This window comes from Ambystoma mexicanum, chromosome 2p (assembly GCF_040938575.1).
Source record: "Ambystoma mexicanum isolate Mex_15411 chromosome 2p, UKY_AmexF1_1, whole genome shotgun sequence".
NCBI classification, from domain to species: domain Eukaryota; kingdom Metazoa; phylum Chordata; class Amphibia; order Caudata; family Ambystomatidae; genus Ambystoma; species Ambystoma mexicanum.
This window is the reverse complement of record NC_090923.1, coordinates 1,173,887,242-1,173,913,182: the sequence shown is the minus strand read 5'-3', so window position 1 is coordinate 1,173,913,182 and position 25,941 is coordinate 1,173,887,242. Positions and strand designations below refer to the sequence as shown.

General features: G+C 47.9%; 1 protein-coding gene across 1 annotated transcript in view; it reads right to left on the bottom strand.

The window, feature by feature from the left end:
* Nucleotides 1-21,298, bottom strand: part of GNL3L (G protein nucleolar 3 like) — a 608,820-nt gene extending 587,522 nt beyond the window's left edge. Inside the window, exons 1-2 of the mRNA XM_069645327.1 lie at nt 20,976-21,298; nt 20,849-20,886 (exon numbers count right to left, since the gene is read on the bottom strand). Coding sequence (XP_069501428.1) covers nt 20,849-20,886; nt 20,976-21,114 — 177 coding nt within the window. The 5' untranslated portion in view covers nt 21,115-21,298. The remainder of the gene's footprint in view (nt 1-20,848; nt 20,887-20,975) is intronic.
* Nucleotides 21,299-25,941: the final 4,643 nt, after the last annotated feature.

Below are 25,941 nucleotides of genomic sequence, written 5' to 3'. Positions count from 1 at the left end.
TGAGCGGTCTGAATGCCCTGAGCGCTAGGAAGATCGCCAGAAGCTCCAAATGATTTATGGGCAGGAGCTTGTCCTGAGGCGACCAAAGGTCCGAGACCTGAAGAAGATCTAACGTCGCACCCCACCCCAGAAGGGAGGAATCCATCGTGTTAGTCACCATGGGGGATGGGTCCTGAAACCCTGCGCCCACCGACAGGTTGCTGAGAGATGACCACCAATCCAGGTCCACTCTCATGGAATCCGGAATCATTATCCGCTTGAAATCCAGGTCCACAGCCTGACGCCAGGAACTCCGAAGAGCCATCTGGGTCCGTCTCATCTTGAGACGAGCAAGAGGAAGAGCCAGCACGCACGAGGCCATGAGGCCCAGAAGCCTCTGGAACCACCAGGCCGATATGCTCTACGACTGCGCAAACATCTGACACGTGGCAAACAGATCCGCCATTCTGTCCCCGGTCAGGTACACTCAGCAGTCGATTGTGTTCCAGCGGAAACCCAGGAAAATCAGGTCCTGCGAGACAGTCATGGAAGATTTCCGCCAGTTCACCGACAGCCCAAGATCGAACAGGAGCTGAAGGAGAGACTGGAGATTGCCCGCTGACAAGGGCTGCGTAAGAGCCAGTCATCCAAATATGGATACACATGGATACCCTGGAGACGAAGATAGGCCGCAATTACCGACATCATCTTTGTGAAGACACGCGGCGCCGAGCTGAGGCCAAAAGGAAGCACTCGAAACTGGAAGTGCTCCTCTCCCAAAGAGAAGCGGAGATATCTCTTGTGTGGGTTCCAAATCAGGATATGCATGTACGCATGCTGAAGGTCCACAACGCTGAGCCAATCGCCCATCTGTAAGGAAGAGTGTATCTGGCCGGGCGTAATCATCTTGAATTTCTCTTGGGGTAGGAAAAGATTGAACTGGGAAAGGTCTAGGATGGTGCGCAGGCCAGCCTGGTTGGGTTTACACACCGCAAATAGCCGGCAGTAGAAGCCCTCCACTCGCTCCCCAAGGGGAAAGGGTTCCACCGCTCTGAGGTCCAGAAGTTTCTGAACTTCAGCTTTGAGGGAGGGCGAGCCCGCCAGCTGAAAAGGAGGGTTGAGGGGTGGGTAGGGGGTAGAGGTAAGCGGAAGCCCGCCCGAGCAACTGACAAGACCCATCTGTCTTCTGTGATGGTCTGCCACGCCTCCCAGTGAGACTCAACGCGTCCTCCCACCGGGCTCTCGTGCGAGCAAGGAAAACCCTCATTTAGTAGGTTTATCGGTGGCGGTGCCACCTGAACCTGAGGAGGAGGCTGAAGAGCGGGAGAAAAACCGCATCCGTTGTTGCCTACGGCGGTTATTGCCCGCAGGGGTATCCACTCTGCGGGATTTGCGGTCGAGGAAGCCCCTAAAGCCAGAGGAAGGTCGACCTTGCGACAACGGTTTCTGGGTTTTGAAAGGAGCCTTAACCAGGACAAACAATGACTTAGCTGTCTGAATACTATCCTTCGTCTTGGTGAGCTCTTCATCTGTTGTAGAATGAAAGAGCTCCTTACCATCGAACAGAAGGTCCACCACCTTGTCCTGCACTTCTTTTGAGAATTTAGTGGCATGCAGCCATGCCTGCTGTGAGGTATCAACCCCCAGCATAAGGCCCCGAGCCGAGGTGTCTACGTGATGAGCCGCAGCCTCCAGGAGATCCTGGGCCAAGACCCTGGCGTCGGAAAGGCCTCCTTTGAAGTCTTCCAGCTTCTCGGCCAGGATAAACTCCTCAAACTCTGACAGACCTTTCCACATCCGCATGTTAGCTCCCGCTAATATCAATTCAGTGTTGGCCTGCCTGAGCTGCAAGGTCGAGTTAGCAAAGACTTTCCTCCCGAGGGAGTCTAGGAGCTTGTCCTCCTTTCCCAGAACCCGAGTAGCCGTTGTGGAAGAGGATGCTGCAGGCCTGGACTGCAAAGTGGCCGCAGCCACCACTGTGGAGGAGGTGGGCGGACAAGACGACAGGGCCACCTCTTCTGAAGAATGCAGCCTTTATCTCGCGTCAATTTTCTTATTGACAAAAAGTCCAGTGTGTGGCTTTTCCCAGACTCTGCGGACCTTGGCCAGAACGTCCTTCTGCAAGAACAGGCCGGTACGCTCCAAAGGAGACATGGTGAACGCCCAAGAAAGCACGCCCTCCTGTGGAGCGGGTGCCTCGGGCACCGGAACATCTAAGAAACTCATGTCCAGTACCCGGTCATGAAAAGCTCTGATAGAGCGGGGAAGGTCCTCGTTGTCCTGCTCGCCTTGGGCGTCATCTGACAGGTCAGGATCCTGCTGAGCCGTGTCAGGCGCTGCCTTGTCCACCGGAGACAATGGAGGCAAAGGCGGAAGAGTCGGGGAAGGCACCGTATGCAAGGGAGGCGCCGGCGGAACCACAGGAGGAACGGGTGGAGCCGGAGACGCCGGTGGACATATCTCCCTGAAAAGCCCTTTGAAATGTTCCCCTCATGGGGTCGGTACGCATTAATCTTTGAAAAGTACAGAAAAAAGCCTCCTCCGGGCACTGTCTCTGAACCTGAGGAGGCCTCTCATGAGGTGGACAAAACCAGGGACGTAACGGGGACGGGTGCCACACTGGCCCCTCCACCGACGTATCCACATAAATCAACGGTGCCGACCCTGCAGGCAACGAAACATTGTGCGGAAGAGGCATCCGGGCGTTCGAATCATAAACTGGCCGATAAGGATGCGCACAGGCGACTCTCTGTTCGCCCGAGGGACCAAGTCCTACACCAGAGGCCGATGGTGTAGTTGTAGGGTTTTTTTTCATAAAAGAAGGATAAGATGATACACTTTCTCTACTTGCACCCCTCTCTCTCCCCCATCAAATAGACCCCTCTGAAAAGTTTTTCCAGGCACTACAAGTCTTGACAACATAGACTGTGTGCGATATTCCAAATTTCAAAAAAACATTCTTGTTTTATTCAAAATCTTTAAATTGAAACATAAAAAACGACCCTCACCTAACACAGTGTAAATGCTAACACTAAAACCAACAAAGTCTAAAAAATTAGGCTTCAAAATAAACAAGTACCCAAGATACAAACAAAATCACATAAAACAATACAAACAAACCTAAATGTGTCAATAAAAAACATAATCCCAACATGTTTCTGTTCTTCAATGCCCCTTTCTGGCGAACATTCTTCAGGGGAAACTTTAAAACATCAAAACATCCACTATTCTTCTCAACACCGTGTTGAATGGGTAGTTTCAGGCAAACAGCCTTAAAAATGGTGAACCTTCAATGCACGTCGATAAATGACTGATAAGCTAGTTTTTCTTCATTGAAAAACCAAAACACTTCAAAAAGATGTCCTAGTCCGCTGAGATATCATCACACCTCCACAAAAGTGAAACAACCCACAGCGTGGGGCAACGGAAGGAACTCCCTTGTTGTAACAGACTCCCTTGTTTTGGCAACCAACACCAGTCCACAATGACTGTACAATGACACAGTGCCAATCTTTAGCTTCACAAATGCAAACGACTCGCTAGTGACTCGCGGAGGTATAGACAGCCAGAACGGCAGGGAGTTCCTTCCGTTGCCCCACGCTGTGGGTTGTTTCACTTGTGTGGAGGTGTGACGATATCTCAGCGGAGTAGGACGCCTTTTTGAAGTGTTTTTGATGGGGGAGAGAGAGGGGTGCAAGTAGAGAAAGTGTATCATCTTATCCTTCTTTTATGAAACATTTCTATATTCCTATTGGTGGAGTAAGATGTGGTATGTGTAAATAGGATTGTTTGTACCTATTTAAATACATGTAGTTGTAGGGGTAGCGCCTAAAATGGCCGCCGTGGTTGTGGCGGGAACGGGTGCCATTTTGTCCTCATTTCAGGGGAACTGCGACACGTGAGGAAGTGAGGCAGGGGTCCCCGTCGATGGATCAGGGGTCTTATATAAGGAACCTCGGCCGAGCCGGTACTGTGAGGCCTGGAATGTTTTTGTGACATACCAACCGCCAACTTAGCCTTCGAAGGAAGGACCTTGGCACTGCCGGTAAAAGAAGAACTTTGCTTCTTTGCCCCCTCAACAGGTCTGGTGTCACCGCAAGAGCGGGAACGGCGAGAAACAGCTTTCACCGACAATGCCTTGCCAGGCCTCTCAGAACTGTTGGATGCTTTAGCCTCAGAACGAGGGACCTGGGACCCAGGCCCAGTAACAGCCTTATCTACACAGGCCTCGAACATCAGTTCGGTAACAGCAAGCCCATCCAAGGCCTTGGGGCGCACCCCGGTCTTATTTTTGAGGGAAGCCGACAGAGGCTTCAGAGCAAGCTCCGGTACCCCACGACTCAGTAGAACTGCGTCTACAAACAGCCCCCACAGGAGGGGCCTCGGAGCGCACTCGGTATCAACAGGCCCCTTATGGAGACCTTCGGAGAAAACTCTGGTAGAATTATTAGGCCCAGCGGGCACCTCAGGGCAAGCCCCGGTGGCAGAGCGATCAACGCCCCTCCCGGCCCGAGAGGAACCCGGAAAGGTATCCCCCGGCCGGGGTGCAACTTATCGGCCGTTTCTTCTTCTCGTCGATTAACGCCTGAAAATGTGAACACCTCCTCCCACCGCTCCAACCGATGTTGAAGTTCCCGGACCGAAAGGGAGTCGCAGTAAAAACAGGCGTCCCAACGGTGATCCGGACCCAAACACTCTAAACAAAGAGAATGGGGACCGCCCTCGCGAAACGACAGTGACACGATGAACAATCTGGAAAGTCTAGTTTGAACGATAGAGAGACTAGTACACGATCGCTAGAGAGAGCCAGAGAGGAAAAAAGGGAAGAAAATCTTCTGGGGATGCAAGTGCGTCCAGTCCCGAACGAGCAGAGAAAAGGACTGATGGGCGATGCGCGGGCAGAGCCAAGGTGGGCGGGGTTACAGCCGCGTGCCGGGACCCACGCAAGAAAGAGGACGACACATTTTTGGATGTTTTTTACAAAGTGCTCCGGTCCCGGCCCACAGGACGGAGAGATGTCCCATAAGTATGGAGGAAAGGGGACGGGACGTAGGAGTAAATATATACAAAAATCCTTGCGAACAGATTGGAGGGATTTCTCCGCAATTTGATTCAACCCGACCACACAGGGTTTATACAGGGCCGTCAGATATTTGACAGTATTAGGCGCATAGCCCACCTGGTGGAAAAAGTGCACAAAACCTCGACCCCGGAGGCTCTACTTTCCCTAGACGCGGAGAAGGCCTTCGACTGGGTGGAGTGATCCTTTTTATTTAAGGTGATGGATAAAATGGGTCTGGGCAGTGACTTTATTCGGATGGTCGTTGCAAACTATAAATCCCCCACCGCACGTCTTCTCATTAATGGCTCCCTCTCAAGGGCCTTCTCGTTGATAAGGGGCACAAAGCAGGGATTCTCCGTCGCAACCCTATTATATGTAATTCATCTGGAACTGTTGCGCCAGACCCTCCGAGAATTGGCTGAGGTATGGGGTAACCCATTCGGGGGAAGCCAGCATACAATCGCTGCCTTTGCAAATGATATGCTCCTTACTTTAGAAATCTAGAGCTATCATTCAGGATGGGGGGGTGGGAGGGAGTCTTCTGGCGAAAAGCCAAATCAGAACTACTTAATCTGACGCTGGGGGCGAGATAAGGGTCAGCTTTGAAGGTGTCTTTGCCTTTCAAATGGAGGCTGAAGAATTAGATACTTGGGGGTATTCATAACCCAGACGCTAGCAGAATGGTACAGGGGCAACTTCCCTCCGATGTTGGCAGCCGTTAGAACCGATCTCTGTAAATGGCGTGCACTTAGGTTTCTTGGGTGGGCAGGCTGGCAGTGGTCAATATGGTTATTCTTCCCTGGCTCCTCTTTCCTTTCCAGGCCCTCCTTGTATCGGCTCACCAGAGCTTTTTCAAGGACCTATGCAAAATGATATGGCTATTTATTTCAGCTGGCAAGAAACCCAGGAATAGCCTCTTGCAATTAACAGTCCCGTGGAGGGGACCAGGGTTGGGGGGGTGGAGAGGGTATCGATTCCCTAATATCCGACAGTAGTGCGAGGCAGCCCCGATTAAAATAATCAGGGAGCGGTTTGTGGGGGGAATAGAGGTAACTGTGGGTGGGCATGGACTGGGCAGTGGTGAATCTCAGATAGGCTGCAGCATATGTACCTCAGTGCAATAACGAAACTCATAGCAGACAAGAGGAACAGACTTTCCAGGAAATATGGCATTACTTCTTTCCCCTCCCACTTTCCCACTTTACGCCCATATTTAACAAACCGGGGTTCACTCCGAGAATGGATCAAAGGGCTTTCCAAAAATGGCAGTCGGTGGGTGCCATAGGATTAGAGATATATTTCAGGGGTCCAAAAGGTGGTCATTTGTGGAATGTAAACAGGTGTTTGGGCTAGACAAAAAGAAAGGCTGAGGTACTTTGAAATTAGACACAGGCTCTCAGGTCCGGAGGTCAAAGGGGCAGCCGTTCGTCAACTAACCCTCTTCGAATAATTTCTCACAACACAGGATGGCACCAGGGGGATCATCTCGGGTCTGTACAAGACATTGAACGAATCAGAGCCCCGGGGATCTTGGTCATATGGGAGGACACTCTTGGGAGGGGGATTACCAAAGCAGGGCGGGACAAGCTTTGGAGACTACTTTCCAAGACGGTTAAGTCCTCGTAATTGTTGGAGATTTGATATGAAATACTTTTTCGTTGGCACTATACGCCACGCAGACTCCACAGGATTTACCCAGGAGCCTCAGAGGTATGCTAGAGAGGGTGCAAGTTCTTGGTCCCACATTTGGTGGCGATGCCCAAAAATTGAGCATGGGTATTCAGGGAAGAGGCGAGGGTGCTGCCAGAGGAAATTTTGCTGGGGCTGGATTGAGGGTTCCCGGGAGGCATGTCAAAACCACGTAGGACAGCCCGCATAATTGACACTCCCAGCTATGTTACTTTTTACACAAAGTTGGAAGGGGGCTGAGATACCATCCCTCCAGAACGGGCTCATGGAAGTTTGTGAATGTGTTGCTTTAGAATGTGCATCCTATGCAATGATTTACGCGATTCCTAGATTCACCACAGATTGGAGGGAGGTCCCCAACTTTAAGGAGTATTAGAGTCCAGTGGTGCCCCCAATGTCTGAAACTTTTGGAGTTGCTTTGAACTGGGATTCTAATGAACGATTGACTAGTATGCCCATTCCGACAAAGGACCTTGCCGGGCAGACATTCATTTGTTGCTTTCAGTTATGGTAGTACTGAATAGACTACGGCAACAGTAACTACCTTGGAATTCCAAACTACCTCACTAAAAAGGTCAGCGAATACAGAACATGGCGGCAAGACTACTCCTCAGGCTCACTAAGAGAGAACACATCACACAAGTGCTAAGAATCCTACAACGGCTACCAGTCAAAAAAATGATTTACTTCAAAACCTTTTGCGTAACCTGCAGAGCAATCCACGGCTAAGGAGCGGAATTCAACCAGGAACATTTTTTTTTTTTTTTAAATCGCCCATCTATAAACCGAAACAAGCCCCGAGATCTAGCAATGCCATTCGCCTTGAACCAATGCAATATTCCCAACTGATATTTGGTTGATCAGCATTCTCCTGCATCTCAGCAAAACGTTGGCATTCACTGCCCAAGGAAATACGGACAAAAGAAAACCTTGCATTCCAAAAACTTCTACAAATGGCTCTTTAGCTTACCCACCTAAACAGGAAGTACTATTGAAGAGAAACACCTGACTGTGACACAGGGACAGACACCACAAACCAAAACCGAACCAACCGGATCTGGGATGGCCCATTTAAGGGAAATCATTAACACCATCAACTACACCGAGCCTAACCAAATCAAAGTAACCCACAAGAACACATGGGTGATCATTACGGGTGAGCCAGTCCGGAACAATTGCTGGTACTACCGGAATCTTTTTCCCGGACTGGCTCAGTCCGAGTCTGCCGTTAGGGGCATTGAATTACCGGCAAGCCTGACAATCCGGTAGGGAAATGCCCCCATCACCGGCACCAGCCTATTGGACTCCATGGAATGGGAACTTACCACTGTTGCAGCACCTGTAACATCCCGGTAACACCAGGATATCAAGCGCTGGTAACTGTAAGGCGAGTTTGCCGGTAACATGCTGGTAGCACCGGCGGCTTACCAGCAAACTCGTAATGAGGGCCACGGACTACTCTCACCACTAACCCTACTAAACTTTCAATTTTCCTACAAACTTATCCTCAATCACAAAATAAAACACACATACCTCTACAACAGCAATACCTTGAAATTAGCAAACTGCAAACCCCCTCCAACACCTGACTCAACCAAACACAGTAAACCACCACGGAAAACTAGGCCACAGACACACATAACAACCTCCCACAGATTCACACACCAAACCCATACCAACTAGAAGCAAACCCAACACACATGGGCTGGTTTTTCCAAACTGAAGCGACCAACAGAACAGCAAAAGCTCTCTTGCGCTGTCCCACAGCAGCCCACTAACTAATCCTGCCTAACCCTCCTTTCTCAGATCCACCTGAGCACCTGGAGACCATGAAAATGGCAGCAGTACACAGTATAAATCTCAATAGTATAACGTACAATACCCTATAGGTCAAAACTATTGCACTAGAAGACATATGAAGCAGACGGATTGTGTGGAAAGAGACAGCGTTTGGGCGTTGTTTGGTTATTTACCCATTGAACACTGATGGACATGCTAATCCCTGTGGCAAATCCCATCCACTACCTGCCCCTCCAAGAACACATCCTTCTGGGATCTAGCTCCATCATACAGTAACATCAAATGTTGCGCTGCACAGGGCCTGACTGCCGATTCAAAACGACTACTAGGCGCTAATAACGAATTGTCGTAATAAAAAGGTCTTACCCAAGTGTGCCTTCAGCCACTCCATTTACAATGCTGCCAAGTGGCCCCATGTTATGAGTAACACCTTGAGCAAGTCCTGGCTTTTAGATCGGAGTGCTGAGATTTGTAGGCCCACACTTGCAATGGGGAAAAATGAAACTACAAGTCCCAGAATAGACTGGGCGAAAACCAGAACTGGCTTACAAAACGCATAGCCACCTGGTAGCTATGGATAAGAAATGGATGTACCCTTACATCGGTTCCTTGAACTAAAAGTCCTGCTAAAACCAAGCATTGGCAAAGCCAACCTTTTGGGCTGGTGAATAGATATTTGAATAGCATTTTCCAGGCACTAACATCATATGACCAGTTATCTTAAGGCAGACACTTGCAAACACCTAACACATGCCTACACAAAACCAAAATGTGCTGGCTTTACCAATGCTTGTTGTAAATGCATCCAAAGACTGCCTCTGTTCTCTGGTATTTCTCACACTGTAAGCCATTTGTGTTTGAAATATCAATTCTGTTCTTCAGTAAATGCACTCTCATGCCCATCAACTTACCCGCTTTTGGTGGGTGACAACTGTAAAGGACCGGGAGAGGGGTGTCTGTACTTCTGCTCTCTATATGGTGGAGGAGAGGCACAGAGGACCCCAGCTAAGATTCTCTATTATTGGTACGTGGTCGAGCAATCAAGGCCTAGCTTCTCAGGAGGTGATGCAGGCTGGTTCTTAAGTACAGTGTAGTCCCCAAGCCCCCACAAAGGAATGTCCACACGTTGTATTGGTTAAAACAGTCTTTATATAATTAATATTCAAGGTTATGTACACTATCACAATAACTCACTTTGTGCTCCGAAAATCAACAATGGTAAATATATACAGTTCTAATGGTACCACAATTATTAGCAGATCTCATTAAAGTGCATCAACTGTACTCAGGTTAAATGTCACACAGATCACATTAATAAGGAAACCAACAATAGAAGATAGGAGGAAAGCAGTTGGTTGGAACAATTGGCAGAATACTGGTCCCACTACCTAGACACAGTTCTGTGTGGAGATCCCCCACACCTGTGCAACCTGTAAAGCAAAGATGAATCACAAGCCCAGTCCATATATTGTTCTACGAGTCTTATTTCCCTCTACAATAGTTCTACAGCCCCAATGTAACTGGAATCGTAGCGTTTGTCGTTGGGGAATCGACGGCCCTTCTTGAGTGCCCTCCCTTTAAGGCAGGAGCCACGGGTCGAACGTCCGACGGAGAACAGGCTGAAATACGGCAGTGAAGTGGCAGCTTCTATCCTAGCTGTGCTCGTCGACGGGGAAGCGTAAACGTCCTGCAAGGAAGAGGCGTGCGGGGTGCCTCGATGACGATAGTTCTGGACTGCAAAGAGTATGAAGAACTGTGGCCCAGAAAGGGCGTCGAGTCGTCAGCGTCTGTGGTCTTTGGGTGGCGGAAAACCCACCGGCGGATACTCCTCAGCACGTCGACGGTCTGGCCTTCTCCAGCGCGATCAAGCGGGCGACGATGCGGACGAGAGCGTCCTTAAATCAAGAGTTCTTAGGAAAAAGGGAGCACAGCGGCTCCGGTCGGCGATGGCGGTCATCGACAGTGGTGGACAACAGTCCGGGCGGTTCTCTTTGGGATTCCACGGCGGTCCCCGTCTCGGGTCGGCAGCCTGGCGAAGGTCTGTCTACCAGGGAGCTTTGGCAAAGATCAGCTGGTGCACGATGGTTCATCGTAGCTCGGGAAGAGGGCGCCTTACCAGGTCCTCTCTGGGTCAGTCCTTGGAGGCACAGCAGCTTTCAGATTGTGAAGGAGAGCAACAGCAATTCTTCTCGTCCAGCAGGGCTTCAAGGTCAAGCTTCAGTTACTCCAGTTACTCGTCGTAGTGGTCTTCAGCTTCTGAACACGATTCCTAGCAGTGAGAGGTCCCCAGATATACTGTTGATCTCCCATTCATTCTGCTGGGTCATACTCAAGCATCTAATCACGGCGAAGGGCATTCATGCAGGCAGGCAGCCAATCAGGCCCACAGTGCATTCAAGCCATTCACTTCTCTCCAGACACTCACACGTTATGTGTTTTGGGACAAGTACCCAGCCATTCAACACTCCACACTGCATTCATACCGGTTTTGGGCAGGGCTGTCTCAGTCATTGTGTCAAACACCAGACACTAGACACCCACAACATAGAATGCGTATTTGTCACACACTCCATTCACCCAGGTCCCACCCACAGGCGTACCCACAACATACGGTCGTTGGGAAGGCTCCAGCCAGTCTGGTCAGCACTTCCCCACACTACCATATATGGAAGTTCCACCCAACAGCCAGTCAGCGGGAAGGGACAGAGTCAGGGCTTCCCAGGACTTCGGGAAGATCAAGGTAACAGGCGATGGAAGGCAAGAGGGCCATTTTGTCTCCATCAGGAATCTACCGATTCCAATGACAGGGACTGGGCATCCCAAAATGGAGGACGCTCAGGCCACCAGTCAATTCAGCAGGGAGCTGCCACCAGCCCATACCCTGCTCTGTGGGCCACACACAGGTGCCCAAAAACATACACTAGGGGCACAGGGTTGTAAGCCCACCCATGGGTGCCATAAGGGTATCCCATGGGTCTGTACACCAAACCAAAAGAGAGCTGCACCGCCAGGAGTCCCACATGAACTCCTGAGCGGAAAACACAACAGAACACACGATAAAAAGCAGTAAAGGACAAGGATACAGAGGCCCTGTCCCTCCAAAACATTCCCAGCATCACAACAACCCCCATAGAATCAGTTCCTTAACCCACCAATACCCTTGCCCGTTCATAGGTCAATGGAAATGTCACCTTTCAAAGTACAATCCTTTCACGTGCCTTTTCCTTTAAAAAATGTAGACATGTATAAAGTGTGTACATTGAAAGATATAGCAAAAAAGCTAAGGAAGGCATGAACTCCTAGATCAGAGAAATGGCATACATGGCAACCCTGCCGATTTAAGCACGAGACTCACAATTTCACTTTCTCCCACCTGAAATATTTATAACCCCAATCCATTCATATGGGGAAATTAATTTCTATTGATTTCTCTGAAAAAATCTTCCTCCCAGGTGCTTCAGAATGTTGGCATGTATGAAAGGGCTGACTGAAATACAAAAACCCAGGCAGTCCCTATTCTTTAAGAATGCTGGCTGGCAAGCCAAGCACTGCCCCCAACCCCACTCCAGCCCACTTGAGGCAGAGCTCTCAAACGTTTGCTTAGCCAAGGCGTGTGAAAGCACTAGATTTTATTTTTTTGACACCCACCAAAAGGGAGTTCAGAGCTAGGTTTATTTTTTATTGTTTGCTTGTTAGGCGCTTATACAAAAAGAATATACAGTTTTAAAGTGCCCACAGGGCAGAGAGGGAGGGAGGGTAGATTACAACACAATACTAAGAGCTGAGGGGAAGAAGAGGGACAAACCTACTATGCCTTGTGAGCATTCAGAACGTGCAAGTGCAGAAAGGGGGAAGTGCTGGTGAGTCAGAGCTCGTGGGAGAGGCATGGATGAATTGCTAGGAATGTGGAGTGCTACACGGCCAGAGCCACGTGAGGTGTAAGTATGAGTCTCCAGAGCAGAGGTGTGCAGATGCAACGTGCTGTGGATAGACGGGAGCTGGGAGTAATCATTGAGGGAGGTCAAGGCCCCGAAGACGCATACGGCCAAGGACACAGATTCAGCAACTGTGGGACTAGCCGAGGAGAGAAGGGGGGGAAGGAGGCATATAAGAGGAAAGTCTTAAGGAGCTACTGGAATTTGAGAAGGTCCTGCTCAGGGCGCAGGGGGAGGCTATTCCAAAGGAGGGAGCCCGCAGAGTAAAGTGAGCGACCCCCTGCCCTCTTTTTAGCAAAACGCTTCACACAAAGAGTTGGTGCCAGAGGGGCGAAGAGGTCTAGTGGGAGAGTATTTCGTGAAATAGATAGTGTGGGGCCCCGGGCCCAGAGAGCCTCGTGGATGATGTAGAGGAATTTGAATTTAACCCGTGCAGCAACCGGGAGCCAGCAAAAGATTTTTAGACCAGGAGAGAGGCGGTCCCTGGGTTTAAGGCCAAGGATAAGTCTTGCTGCTCTATTCTGAATAAGCTGAAGGGGTCGCAGAGTGGAGGAAGGAAGATTCAGGAGAAGTCCATTACAGTAGTCAAGCCTAGAGAGAACTAGGGCTTGGGTAACATTGAGCCTCTGTGGGAAAGTGAGAAAAGGTAGAACTCTGAAATAATGTGGCACCGTACACCAAGACACCTGAGCCAGCAGGTAAGTTACTGTAGATTTTTAGCTCACAGACACACCGGCACGTCCCCTAGTGCCAGCAAACACTTTCCAACTGTCCCCCTTGGAAGACTAGTTCAGAGAACAACACTGACACTCCATAGTAACCTCACAGCACACATGCACTCCATACTGACATCACCACATTCAGAGAGCCAATGATGTCAGCCACAAGCCGGACTTACATTATAACAAATTCCTTTGAGAAGGAAGAGCTGGTAGTTGGACTTCTTGGCAATATCCGAGTGTGAGGGAGGAAGGAGAGGGAGGGGTCCAAGATGACTCCAAGGTTTCAGGCTTCAGTTGAGGGAGCAGGGGGAGAACCCAAGGAGGAAGGCCAGAAAGAAGGGAAGAAAGAGGAGCAGGGGTCCCAAAGGGAAGGATCTCAGTTTTACAGGCGTTAAGGCAGAGATCATTGGAAGCGCACCAGGACTGAATGGCAGAAAGGCAATCAGGGATTATGGAGGGTGCAAGAGGGTCGACAGGGAGTCTGAAGAAGAGCTGTGTGTCGTCTGCTTAACACTGGAAGTTGGAGGAGATGAGGTGTGCAAGGTAGATGCTAAAGAGCCAGAGGGAGAGAATAGAACGCTGGGGGACGCCACAGGTGGAAGTGGAAGTAGGAGAGTACAGCCAGTCCAGTGCCCTCTCCGAGATACCAGGTGTATCATTGAGCCTTTGTATGAGGATGGAATGGTTAACTGTGTCAAATGCAGAGGAGAGATCAAGAAGGATAAGGACCGCTGGGGAGTTGGAGTCAAGATGTGAGCAGTTCGAAGAGCAGTTTCCGTGCTGCTGGATGCTCAGAATCCAGATTGATTGTCATGGAGGCCACCAACAAGTTCAGTGTGAGATTTAAGTTGGGGCAAGGCCAGCTTCTAGAGAAACTTCCCAAGGAAGTGGATGATGGAGATGGAACTAGGTGGCAGGGCACGTAGGGTCAGAGGAATGTTTTTTCCAGAGTGATTGCAGAACTCACCGAGAGCAGGGGCAAGAGAGCCAATGTTATCCGCGATGGTCCTGGATGAGCAAGGGGAGACCTGTTTAGAAGAGACCTTCATGGAGCAGACAACTCTGGTAACCTCTTCAGGAGTGACAGGTGAGAAAGAAGTAAAGGAGAAAGAAGGGGTGTGGGATGGGACGTGTGGGAGTGTAGAAAGGGATGTCAGAATGTCCTGTGTTTTGGTGGCAAAGTGTGAGGCCAATTCATTGCAGACGGCCTGTGAAGGAGAAGGTGAGGTGGAGACTGCAAAGGGGTTGGCTAGTTCCCTGCAGATTTTGAAAGCCATCTACCCATATGTTGAGAGCCATCTACTCATATCGCCAACAGACAGTGTTTGTCAGTTATCAGATAATCTAGGCAAATTCCTTGTTTGCTTCTCCAAGAAGAGATTGGGAAACTCAGTAATTTCCCTGTCAACAGAATCATGACTTTCTTAAACCATACATGCCAACCCTCCTGATTTTGTTAACAAAAATGTTGCTATTTCTTTTACTGTCTCCCTCCTAAAATAATGCGAACCCCACTGCAATTGAATAGGGGAAATTTAATTCTCCAGATTACTCTCAGAGAATCTCCCTTCCAGGTGCTGCAAAACGTTGCCATGCATGCTCTAAATGTTATCTTACAAACCTTTTATTAAACTAGACTTTTGTCAAACTTTACTTTACTTTAATATATTTGTATAGCGCGGCCATGAACCCGAAGGCGTAAGGGCACTACAAAACACATAAAACAGAAAACAAGAGACAATGTCATGAAGCAGAGCCGAGCCAGAATATTACAGGCAAAAAGGTTGTTTAATGGAACAGATATGTCTTTAGTCTTTTTTTAAAGATTTCTAAAGATTCGATAGATCTTAGCTCCAGCGGCAGAGCATCCCAAGCTCTAGGACCAACATAGAAGAAGGCTGAATTGGTTGCTCTGACAGTGTTGCACTTAGGTTCAGATAAGAAGAACGAGTCATTAGACCTAAGTGCTCTTGTGTTGATTCTTATGGGTAATAGCTGTTGTAAGTAACCCAGCATTTTCCCAGATCTGCACTTATGAACAATAGTCAGGGTATGAAATAGAACTCTAGCGGCCACAGGCAACCAGTGCAGCTCACGTCTCGCTAGTGTAACATGATCTCTGTGTTTGAGTTTCATAACGGCTCTAATAGCCCCATTTTGACAGATTTGTAGCCTGTTACTTTCAGATTTGTTAATTCCCATAAGAAGGCTCGAGCAGTAGTCTATTTTAGAGCCTACTATTGCTCTCGCAATAGTTTCTGCATTGTCCTGAGAAATAAGAGGCCTTAGATGTGTTAAAGGTTTAATGTAGTATGCACAAGAAGAATCAATACTACTAACATGCTGTTTCATAGACAGATGTTGATCAAAGGTTACTCCTAGAGTTTTTACTTTTTTCAAAGGTTTGATGGATTCTTCATCCAGCTGGAATTTGTCATACTGTGAGCCAAGTTTAATAATGGTATGCGGTGAGCCAACTACCAATAGTTCGGTTTTGGATTTGTTTAGTGCCAGCTTGTTATGAACCATCCAGGTTTCAATTATAGTAAAGACTTTATTAATGGCAATTTCATCCAGTCTGTGAGACCCGAGAAGCGGGATGACACATTGAGTGTCATTCGCATAGTTGGTAAATATGATATTCTCATGGTCTAACATTGCAAACAGGGAAGCCGTAAATATATTGTAAAAGCAGGGAGAAGTGCAGGCACCCTGAGGAACACCACAGGTAGTAAGAATGGGCTCAGATTCGGCATTGCCTTGGAAGACTCTGCTAACTTGGTTGCTGAGAAATGACAAAAACCATTTGCATGCTTGTGGGGAGAAATTAGCCACTTCAGACAACCTGGTGGCCATGATATCATGGTCCACCAGGTCGAAGGCTGCGGAAAGATCTAGCAGCATAAGCAGAGAAGCCTCCTTGTTATCCATACGAGCCATCAATTTGGATTTAAGTTCGAGCAATGCGGTTTCTGTGCCATATCCAACTCGGAAACCCGACTGATGGTCATTAAGAATGGGATATGACTTTAGGTGCTCAGCGATCTGTATGTATGCCACCCAGTCCAGAATCTTGAGCAAGAATGCTGTGTTGGTGATAGGGCGGTAATTGTTTGGCATGTCGACTGAGAGTCCAGGTTTCTTCAAAATAGGCATGACCCAGGATTTCTTAAGATCCTGAGGGACCGTGCCGGTAGAAATAGAGGTGTTGACATATTGGCATTAATAAGAGAAGGGGCACAGGTCTTAATTATCATAGTGGTGTGCATATCATTTTTACATCTTGTAGGCTTGAATTGGGTGATAATGATTTCTAAGTCCCTTTCTGTTATGGGGGTGAGATTAAAAATAGGAATAGTTGGTGCTCTGTGAAAGGACCATTCTGAGGGAGTAGTCATAGTACATTTTAAATTGTTACTTTTCTCAAGTATATTCACCTTGATGTTGTCTAGCTTTTTATGCATTGCTAGTTGCATGACATTGCACCAAGTAGCATCATCTGCGATGGATCTATCTGGGATAATGTTGTTAGTCCTTTCAGGATGTGGAAGAGCTCTTTAGTATTATGCTGGGCGTTTTGTATTCGGTCATTAAAGAAGCAGGATTTTGCTTTGATAATGGCCTTTTTATAAGTTGAAATATTGACTTTATATTTGTTGAGAAGCAGTGGCGTACTATCCTTCTTCCACAAATAATATGATTTGGTAGCAAGTGATTTCAGAGACTGAAGCTCAGGGGTAAACCATAAATTATGTTTAATTCCGGTTTTAATCGTCTTCATCTTTACGGGTGCAAGGATTCGAGCAACATTTTCCAAATTGGAAGAGATCCTATTTTCTAGATTTTCCGGAGAATCAGATATAGGGTCAGTTCCAATGTTGAGAATGGATTCTACCTTATTCACCTTGATGTTTTTTAAATTACGGTGCAGTACTTTAATTGGGTTTTGGCATTTACGTTTAATAGGAAAGTCTACTAAAATGTGAAAATACACAAAAAAGTGATCCGACCATGGGCAGTGTGAGAGTACTATGTTACTAACATTAGTTTCGTGGCTCGCAACCCAGTTCAGGATATGGCCTAAACTGTGTGTAGCCTCTTGAATCCATTGTGTAAATCCTAGTTCCTGTAGCGCTTTTTGCATTTCCATAGCAATTTTATCATCTTTATGGTTAAACCATAAATTGAAATCACCCAAAAGCAGGTATTTCGTATTAGCTTTGATGTTGGCAAGTAAATAGGATGAGAGATTTTTTACAAAGTCGTTTGTTATGTGTGGAGGTTTATATAATAGGAGAATATTTAGAGTACTTTCTGCATTCAACGTGGTTTTGATGCATAGGGAATCTACCCCATCCATTATGAATTCGCTACTTTCCCAGATGTTAAAGTCAAATCTATGTATAATCGCAACGCCCCCACCCTTACCATCCTTTCTATCACATCTAACCATGCCATAACCAGAAGGGATAGCAAAATTGAGTGAGGGACCAGCTGCTGAGTGTGCCCATGTCTCGGTGATGTCGCATATATCTATATTCTGTTCCTCAATATAAGTAGCAATCTGCACCGCGTGTTTGACCAGTGACCTAGTGTTAATGAGCAAGGTTTTAATACTATTATGATAGATAAGTGATTTGACTCGGTCTAATTCATAGGATTTATCTGCCTTAGGAGAAGAGATGGTATCTATATCTGTGAAAGTGGTGGGAGAAAGATGGAGGTTAGTGCTAGTTAAGACTTTAGTGCAAGAATTCGTTTCCGTAATAGCAGTATCCGAATCTCGAGTAAGTGTGCATTCAGCAACAGAAGAGACAACAGGGTTTTCTGGTGAATATATACTCCTAAGGTCTGATAACACGGCCTCTAAATGCATAACTTTTGCCTTAATGTGATCGGTGATGATATTATGTTTCCGTAGCGTACCTTGAGCTGTCTCAATTGCAGCGAGTGCTTCCAAGATCCCCATGTCAACGACTAAATGCGGTACAGCCAAATGGCAGCACAACGCAACGCGGCTAGACGCGGACTAACGCAGACTAGGCTTGACCTGTGCGCGCAGGCGCGTTCGCGCCGGAATAAAATGCGCGTCACAGAACTACAAGTCTACTAGGGAAATGTAGTTCAATGCAAACAGTGCGAGCTGAGCGCGAGTGAACTCCCCAACACGTATACACACAGAATACTTCGGAATATGCTGCGGTCAATTTCTATAATATGCACAGTCCTCACACCAAGTAGGAGCAGGCAAACAGTTGTCACTGACTAAACAAAGGTTAAAAAAGATGTACGAATAGTGGTAGAAGGGCTTGAGACAATGCTGTATGGTTTTAACTGAAGCCTCTCGTCCAGGGGAGCCGACTTATGAATTTCCGGGGGGGGCCCAAATACAGGAAGTGACATCACTGGCAGTTATGCATTTAGTCGCCAACTTGGTGCAACGGCGCGTGGGGGGGTAGGAGGCACGTGCAGCGCAGAACAATGGAAACATTGGCTAGCATGTACTGCATATACTAAAGTCAAGTAAGAAGGAGATTTAAGCCTTTGAGTTGAATTCCAGTAGGCCATCACTGCCCCTACTCCACCCCTCTATAATCATCCAGGTTGTAGTAGCCCTCAAAAGGCAGAGCAACACAACTAGGGTGGGAGAACGAAATGCCGCCCCATCCTGTGAGTGTGTCAAACGTCAGAGCAAAGACTGTGCGTGTGTCTCCTACCTTGGAGCACAATCTCACTAATTTGGTGCAAATCTCGCAAGTGGGAGCATGGGAATCCCCTGCGTGTGTGTGTGGGCTGCAGACCCCGGATCACATGCTCACTTCTTCAGTGAGCAACTCTGGCCAAGGCTCTTTGGGCAAGCATTCAGGATGGGTCTCACACCTATAAACAGTGTGATATATTGAGTGGGCACCTCACTCCTTGGAGCATAGTATCAACCGTTGCTGGTAATCTCACAACTGAATGTACAGTTTCACTCTTGATCATCTCAGTGACCCCATGTATATTAATGGAGTCAGTCTCCCATCTGGGAAGACAATTATATTTCTGTAAAACACTCTGAATTGTCACTCCAGTTTTCTCGATCTATAGATCCATACCATATTCATTCAATGTGTGTGCAGGGGTGATAACTTGTGCCTGAGAGTTCATTCTTTCATTGAAGACAGATAAACGGGTAACAACCCCCTGTATGTGGGATCAGGCTCATTTTGCCCCATGGCCTCTCCAGAAGGAGTGAGCAGGTTTTAAGACCCTGCTGATTCTGCTATCCGACAGGCTCAAGCCTTCTATCCCTTGCCCCATCACGGCTCCCAACATCCTGAGCGGCAGCTTATGAACAGCAGGTAGCTCCGGACATGCCTGTTGTCAACTGAATGTAGACAGATCTATTTAGACACTGGGGGAGAGCCATGAATCCACATTGGTGGTGAAGAAGCACTCAACATACAGAACACAATGGTATAGTGTTGCAGTCCTGCTGAGAAATGACAATTCTGAGCATGTGAGCAGTAGGCTCGATCAGTGCTGCCCCATAAAAGGTGTAGAATCCTCTGTGAGAAGTGGCAGTACTGTCCCAATGGTGAGAAGTGTAGTATTTTCACATTAACTATGCTTAAGAACTTTGGGTTATTGAATAGTGCTGCTACATTCAGTAATTCCATCCCTTTAAATATATGAGCTCTTTGCGCAGTAGTTCTGGTTCTTCAGATCTTTAGAGTATTGGAAGTATAGCTCAGGGGTAACATGCTCACCTTGGAAGCAAGACGACACAGAGCAACACAGGTTCGATCCCTCAATCTGCGCAACACAGGTTTGCTCCGTCAGTCCGCGCAACACAAATTCGCTCCCTCGGTCCGCGCATTATAAATAACCAATTAAAATAAAAAGAAATACATCTGTTGAGAAGTGCTGGGGCCTTGTCAATAAGAGTGTAGCAGCTCAACTGAGAAGTGCTGATGTTGTCCCATCAAAAGTATAGCAGCCCCACGAAGATGAACTAGCATTGCCTCAACAAAAGCATAGTATTATTGCTGAGAAGATTCAACAATTATAGAAGCCCTGTCACAGCAGTAATGGATGCACAGACTTGTTTTGCATCTGTGCCTCCACTTCTAAAAATCGTTTTGGGTTGAGTGTACATCTACATCTGTGCACCCCGGTGATGTAGAAGTATACCCAACCCAAAACGATGTTTAGAAATTGAGGGACAGATGCAAAGCAAAAGCCTCATCTTGCTTTGCATCTGTCCCACAATTTCTAAACATCATTTTCCCCGGCTTTTAGCCGGGCCGCCAGAAAGAGACACAGTATGGATGGAAAAAAAAGGCCATCCACACTGCGTCTCTCCTCTCCGGCGGGGGGCCTCAGCCCCGACTTCATTCTGCGGGGGTGGGGGGTGGGGGGCGGGCCCCCCAGACCCTCCACCACCCGCCCCCCCCCACTCGGCGCCCCTGCTCTCGTCTGGTTCTTCTAATTGAAGTCCACGTAGCCAGGGAAACCAGTACAAGCTTATGTTACAGCGCAAAAGGTACCAACGCTCTTGCTCAGACTTCGACTACTGTTTTCATTTTCACTATAACGCATGCGCATAATATTGATGCATGCACACACCCACCGCGACTCCCACCCAGGCTCCTCCAATACGCATGCGCATTCCTTACCTTGGTACGATTCCTAGTCTTCCCTGGTCTTTTCTGCTCTGTTAGGGACATGTGAAAAAAAAATAGGTGTTAACAGGTGCTCCGAAGGTAGAAAGCTTCCGAAGCCATCCGCCCGATTCGCACTTACTTTTCCGAGTCATGGTGCGCTGGGTGGTGAACGACCGCGAAGTAACAGAAACAGAAGCAGCACGTGTGCTGAGAGCTATAAGCAGAACCAAAGACAGAGGACTGGGAACCACCCACAGATGCGTCATAGCGGCGGGCATCTTAGACTTCTATTTTAACATTGGAAGGTGGCCATCTTGAATCGGGTACATTACCACTTATAAGGTTATTGATGGGAATTGTCTACCACTGCACCGACATTTGTTGTGACGCATGACAGGTGTTTTAGGAGTGAAGTGCCAGAAAACAGTGTGTGGCCTGCAAATCAAGGTTTTATAGATGAGTGTCATAGTCTGTGCTGTGAGTGAGGTGTTGGTTGAAGAGAGGGACATATGTCATAGTCTGTGCTGTGATTGATTATGGCTATGAGTGTTGTGATAGTGGTGATGTCACTAACATTCTAGGTGGAGTGTTGGTGTGGTGATGTCACTGGGACTCTGGTGGTTGATGTAGGTTTGGTGGGCAGGGTTCTACTGGTGGCAGTTGGACCTAAGCCATAGCTCTCAACCATTTAGGTTGCAAAGGCGGGTGAAATCACCCGATTTTGTTTTTGGCGGGTGAGACGCCCATTGGAATGAATGGGCGTGCAGGAGGCTTGGCGGGTGAGTCAGCCCTTTACAAGGCGGGTGACACCCGCCAAAAGCGTGTGAGTTGAGAGCTATGACCTAAGCTGCTGTGCTAGATGGATGTCCCAGTGCTTTCTCTACTTAATAACTGAAAGAATAAAGCTACATGTAATCTACATACCTTCTGGTCCTTGTTTTATGGAGAAGGAGTCCTAGATTATATCAATGAGGTAGTGCAACATGTTTTCACAACTAATGTTAGGAGATGGGAGATGGCTCTCATATACATGCCAATATTTAGCAGCATCTGGGAGGAAGGTTCTCTCAGGGAAATCTGGACAATTGCTTTTCCCCATTTGATTGTATTGGAGTTTGAATTATTTTAAGAGGGAGACAATGAAAATAGCAAAGTTTTTATTAACGAAATCGGGAGGGTTGGCCTTCATGCCAATGATTTGTAGTACCTGTGAGAGAGATTCTGTCACAGAAAGTGGGCAAATTGAATTCTACCATTGGATTGGTTGAGTGAATTATTTTAGGCGGGAGATAGTAAAAACAGCAACATTTTTTTCCTTAAAAAATCGTGAGTGTGCTGCCTAAATATGGAGGGTGTTATGGTGGGAGGGGGTCCCGGGTCTAATTGCAGGGCAGCCCCTGTGCCCGCAGTATGGCGCCACCGCAGTGCTGTAGTAATGCACAGATGCAGGGTCAGGTGGGAAAAAGACTGGTGAGCGGGAAGTGGCTTGCCTCTTTATTAAGAGGATCACATGGTATTGCACCATGTATTGTATTTGGTTATTTATATAGCGCTCTCTCCCCACTTGTGTGGCTTCAATGCGCTTTTTTCCTTGGTTGGAACACCCATGGTGATCGTAGTCGATGTGGTTGGAAATTCTAGGGTGTTTAGCTTAGGAGATGTATGTGTGCATGTTGCTGTTCTAAGACTTGGGTGGCTGGCAAATCTCGACTAAGCAGCCCAGGAGAGGTCAGACACATGGGTGGGTGCTATTGAGGTTTAGATATAGATTGGTATTGTTGAGAGAGTCTCTGTGAGCCCAGCTATACCGGGTTCCTTTCGGGTGATGGTTGCTGTATGCTAGTGGCAGAGGTGTTGAGGTACGTCAGGTGTTTTAGTCTGGACTGCCATGTATGAAGCTAGATCGGATGTGCTTAGCCGTATTCTATTGTGCATGGATGCTTGGTCGTGCCTGCCAGAGTTGAGAGTCCTATACCAATGGGCCTAGTTTTCAAACTGTAGCAGTTATCCGCGTATAATAAACAAAGATGGAGCGTAAACCTAGATTTGAGGATCCTGTATAGTGGAAGAAAGACCTATGTTTCACAGTGCAGTCGGTTTAAGCATATGTTAAATAAAGAGGAAAGCTGCACTTGGACTCGAGAATCCTTTGTAGCGGCAGAGAGGACCAGGTATAACAGTGCAGCATGCTTCATCGTATAGTGAACAGAGGTGGAAGCTGCATCTATTATCAAGAATCCTGTATGGTTGGCATGAGGCCCATGTTTCAAAATGCAGTATGCCTCGACATTTAATAGACAAAAGTATGGGGCTCCACCTAGATTCGAGAATCTTGCATGGAGAGGGACGGGGGCCTAGGCTTCAAAAGGCAGTAGGTTTCAACCTATCGTACAGTAGGTATCCGTAATGAAAACAGTCATCAATGGTTTGTTGTACCTAGATTTTGGAGTACATTTGAAGTGGGAGATTGCTAGTTTTGAGAGCTTCGCTGAAAGAGCGATGCAGGTGGACAGTGGCAGTGATTACTTAGTGATGGACGTGTGCTACGCTGGGCTACTTGTCTCATTCTTAGTAGTCTCTAATGTGGACTGACGGGCAGGGGTGCAGTGAGCATATTGCAAGTGTAGCCACAGTGAAGGCTGCTGGCTTACCTCGAGTGCATGTCGGGTGGGAGTGTTGTTGTGGGTGGGTTGATAGTGGACCAGGAGTGACACAACGAAAGCTGCTGGCTTACCTGGAATACTAGTCGGCTGGCAGTCTTTTTGAGTGATACATGGTGGTGTGGCAGATGAAACCGTTGCGAGAGCTGCCGGCCCCTGAGTTGTGATTGAAGCTGGGGAGTTTATTAGTGGTGTATTCATGGGATGCAGTGGATTAGGAGAGTATTGGTTAGAGCCAGGCTTTAAGGGCCTTCCTGAATTTTTTGGTGGTTTTCAGTGTTGCAAATGTTTAAGGGAAGGGAATTCCAGATGATTGGCGCTTGGATGGAGAAGGAGGACTTATGGAGCTGTGGGGTGGGACTGAGCACGAACCCTAGCACAGGCTCAGTTACAACAGAGGGTTGGCATGTCTGTCTTCAACCTTGTGTGATTCCTTGGTCAGGTAAAAATACCTGATTTTGTTTTTGGTGGGTTACTTACATGGGTGTGTATTCCTGTAAGGGACTTGGAGGGTCAGAGCGCTGCTTACATGGCGGGTGACACCCACCAAAAGCATGTGAGTTGAGAGGTATGTAAATACAGCAGGTCTCAATGCATGTTCCGTTCTGTTTTTTTTCCACTTACTTACTCTGATATCAGCTGAAGGATGCGAAAGAGCTGAGACCATATCGGTGGCCGGAGAAGAGGATCATAGGGAGAGGAACACATAGGTCAGCTTACAGAAAAAGATAACTGTGCATGTGCTATTTTTTAAAATAATTATGGTATTTATTAAGCATGGACCTAGCTCCGAGAAGCACCGGAGCGGTTTACAGAGGTATACAACAATACAGATACATACCAGAACGCTTTACAGAGGTAAACAACATTACAGATGCATTACGGAGCGGTTTTCATAGGTAACAACAACAGATACACAATGACGGGTAAAATACAGGGGCACAGAGGAGGAGTACAGCTGCACCGGGTGGCAGGGAGGAGACAGGTGGGCGACATCTAGCGAGTCAGGTCGAGAGGGCGACGTGATGGCCTAGATGTTGAGGAGGAGAGACTCCTTGAAGAGGTGGGTCATTAGTTCTTTTCTGAATTGTAGGAGCGTGGGGGCAAGTCTGATGCTGATAGGGAGGCGGTTCCATAGACTTGGGGCATAGGCAGAAAAGGCTTGTTTTCTGGTCCTTTCCCTTTTGCAACAGCAGATTTTAAGTCTACACGTGTCCTGGCTTCTGGTGGTACGCCGTCTGCCGTAGATGCTGAGTTTCCCCGTGAGGTAGCTGGGCGACGAGGGCGACTGCCTTATAGATGATACAGCACGGCTTAAAGGTGATTTGTGCGTGCTGTGGGAGCCAGTGGAGGTCGATGAGGGCGGGGTGATGTGGTCGTATCTGCGTAGACCCTTGATGAGGCATGCGGGCGCATGAGGGACACTTTTCAGGGGCACAAGCGAGGACAACGGGAGGCATTAGAGGAGTGCATTGCCCCCATCTAGATGGGATAGGACCAGTGCTTGAACAGTGGGTCTAAAGCTGTCCTGAGGGTGGAAGTGCGTGACTTTCTGCAGGAGGGAGAGCTGATACCAAACTGTCAGAGTTTTTGTAGCTATTTGTGTCTTGAAGGATAGGTGTTTTGTCGATGTGGAACCCAAGGGACTTGGCACAGGAGGTGAGCTTGGGTGTGAAGCCCTCAGAGTTCATGGTTCATAGTCAGGCCTGTATGTCTGGGTGATCGGTGTTGTTGATGAGGAGTAGGAATTTGGTCTTGGTTTGAGCTTCAAGTATGCACTGGACCAGTGAAAGGCAGGTTTTGAGCCTATGGATGTCCTTGATGGAGTTGATCTTGAGGTATAGCTGTGTGTCGTCTGCGTATTGGATGTGGATGTAGTGTGTGGCTAGGAGGGCTCCCAGCAGCTCCATGTATAGCTTGAAGATCACTGGGGAGATGGTGGAACCCTGCGGGACTCCACAGGTGACGGGTAGCATTGGCGATCTAGAGGAGTCCATCTGAACAAACTGCTGGTGGTTGTTGAGGTAGGACTTGAACCAGCATAGGACAATGTTGCTGTTCCCCATGCGCCGATGTAGTGTGTCCGTAAGCGCCTGGTGCTCTATTGTGTTGAAAGCAACCGAGAGATCGAGTAGAACCAGGAGGCACGGGTGGCTGTCGTCAAGTGTTGAGGGCGTCGTCGACCACCTGTATGGCTGCTGTCTCTGTGCTGTATCTGGGTCTGAACCATGATTGGTTGGTTTGGAGCAGATTGTTGGTGTCAATGTGTTGCTGCAATTGTGTGGCTACCACTTTCTCGATTATCTTACCTACGCAGGAAAGATGGGTGATGGGGCGATAGTTACCTTGTTGTCAGGATCCAGAGTGGGTTTCTTTACATCATAAAAATCACCTTCTCTCATGAAGTCACATGCATCCTTTTTAATGCCCGCTCCGTGGCGAGAA